The sequence below is a fragment of the Aplysia californica genome, unplaced genomic scaffold (assembly GCF_000002075.1).
Source record: "Aplysia californica isolate F4 #8 unplaced genomic scaffold, AplCal3.0 scaffold00181, whole genome shotgun sequence".
Lineage (NCBI taxonomy): Eukaryota > Metazoa > Mollusca > Gastropoda > Aplysiida > Aplysiidae > Aplysia > Aplysia californica.
Genome location: NW_004797451.1, coordinates 664,369 through 665,832, shown reverse-complemented (window position 1 = coordinate 665,832; position 1,464 = coordinate 664,369). Strand labels below are relative to the sequence as shown.

General features: G+C 43.1%; 1 protein-coding gene across 1 annotated transcript in view; it reads left to right on the top strand.

Moving 5' to 3' along the window:
- LOC101851948 (sialin) overlaps positions 1 to 1,464 on the top strand; it is a gene marked incomplete at its 3' end in the record, with an annotated part of 30,388 nt that overhangs the window by 17,205 nt on the left and 11,719 nt on the right. The window contains 1 exon segment of the mRNA XM_013082555.1: positions 1,047 to 1,180. Coding sequence (XP_012938009.1) covers positions 1,047 to 1,180 — 134 coding nt within the window.

Below are 1,464 nucleotides of genomic sequence, written 5' to 3'. Positions count from 1 at the left end.
CAGGCAGGCAGGCAGGCAGGCAGACAGACAGACAGACAGAGAGAGAGAGAGAGAGAGAGAGAGAGAGAGAGAGAGAGAGAGAGTGGGAGCAATAGAGAGAGTAGGGGTACGATACAGACAGAAAGACAGGCAGAAAGACATGCTTCAGGCCTCTGAAGGCAATGTAAGGGAAGATGCTACTGAAATGTTCATCTCTTTATATTCGCCATGTACACAATGTCTTGTGTTATCACTGTGTTTAGCATGTGCATAGGAATGGTTAGATATAATTTGAATGTGATGAAATCATCATTCATCGACAACTGGGTTGTATATTATGTAACGTTGAGCTAAAAATTTAGGAAATTTTTTTAAAATCCTACGGCTTTTTTCATTTTTCAAACAATTTCTTTTTTATTTGGTAAGATCCTTAACTACAACAATGCAAAAGTTTTGTGAACAAAGGAAACTGCTTATTTCTAATAGTTGCTGGGTTTGGGGTTTTTTTTCTTTTGTAGCTTTCCCTGTGTGTTATATCGGGAAAAATGCGAACATTTTAGGGGGGGGGGGGGTATAAAAAAATCTACTCCCCCCCCCCAAAAAAAAACAACTAAACAAACTATGCTAATATGATGTTGCAAAAATGTTGCAATACGGTTGTAAAGACATCATACGAAATATGAACCCTATTAGTCGAATTATGCGGAAGCCTTCGTATTTTTTAGTACTAAAATCTTACGAAATGAGGCAGTTTAAGTAATCCGTAAAAATAGTGTGAAAGGAAAGCAGCTTTCTCATAATATTCCTCTCGGTCGCCCAGGAATGATGATTCTGTCCTTTCCAATCCCTAGATCTACTCCCCTTAATTACGATGAAGACAGTTATAACAGAGAACGGTGCATATATAATGCTTATTATAGCAAAATAAAAAGGAGGCCAGTTTCTATAGCACCTTCCCTTAATTACCCTCACAGAAAAAAGCTAAATATACAAACACCACCAACACCTCCCCGACATCAGGCAGGACTCACTCCGTTGTCTCTAACCTTTTGCTCTCGTATCACCAGGAGGTGTTGGCTTTATCTGGTGCATACTGTGGGTCATCTTTGCCCACGACACCCCAGCGGACAGTAAAAGTATCGGAGAGCTGGAGAAGAAGTATATCCAACTGTCTCTGGGTGAAAGGACCAAGGCGAAACAGGTGAGGGACTCTCGGGGAGGAGGTGTAAAGGGGGAGGGGGGAATCGAAGGGAGGAGAGGAGGTATGGGAGGAGGGGAGGAGGAGGAGGGAGAGGAGGGGGAGGTATCGGGGGAGAGGGAAAGGGAGAGGGGACAATGAGAAGGAGGAAGAGTACGGGGAAGACGAGAAGGAAAAGGAGGAAAATGTGCATGTTTGTGTGAGTGTGTGTGTGTGTGTTTGTGTGTGTGTGTGTTTATGTGTGTATGTGTGCGTGTGTGTGTGTGTGAGTGTGTGTGTGTGTGTGG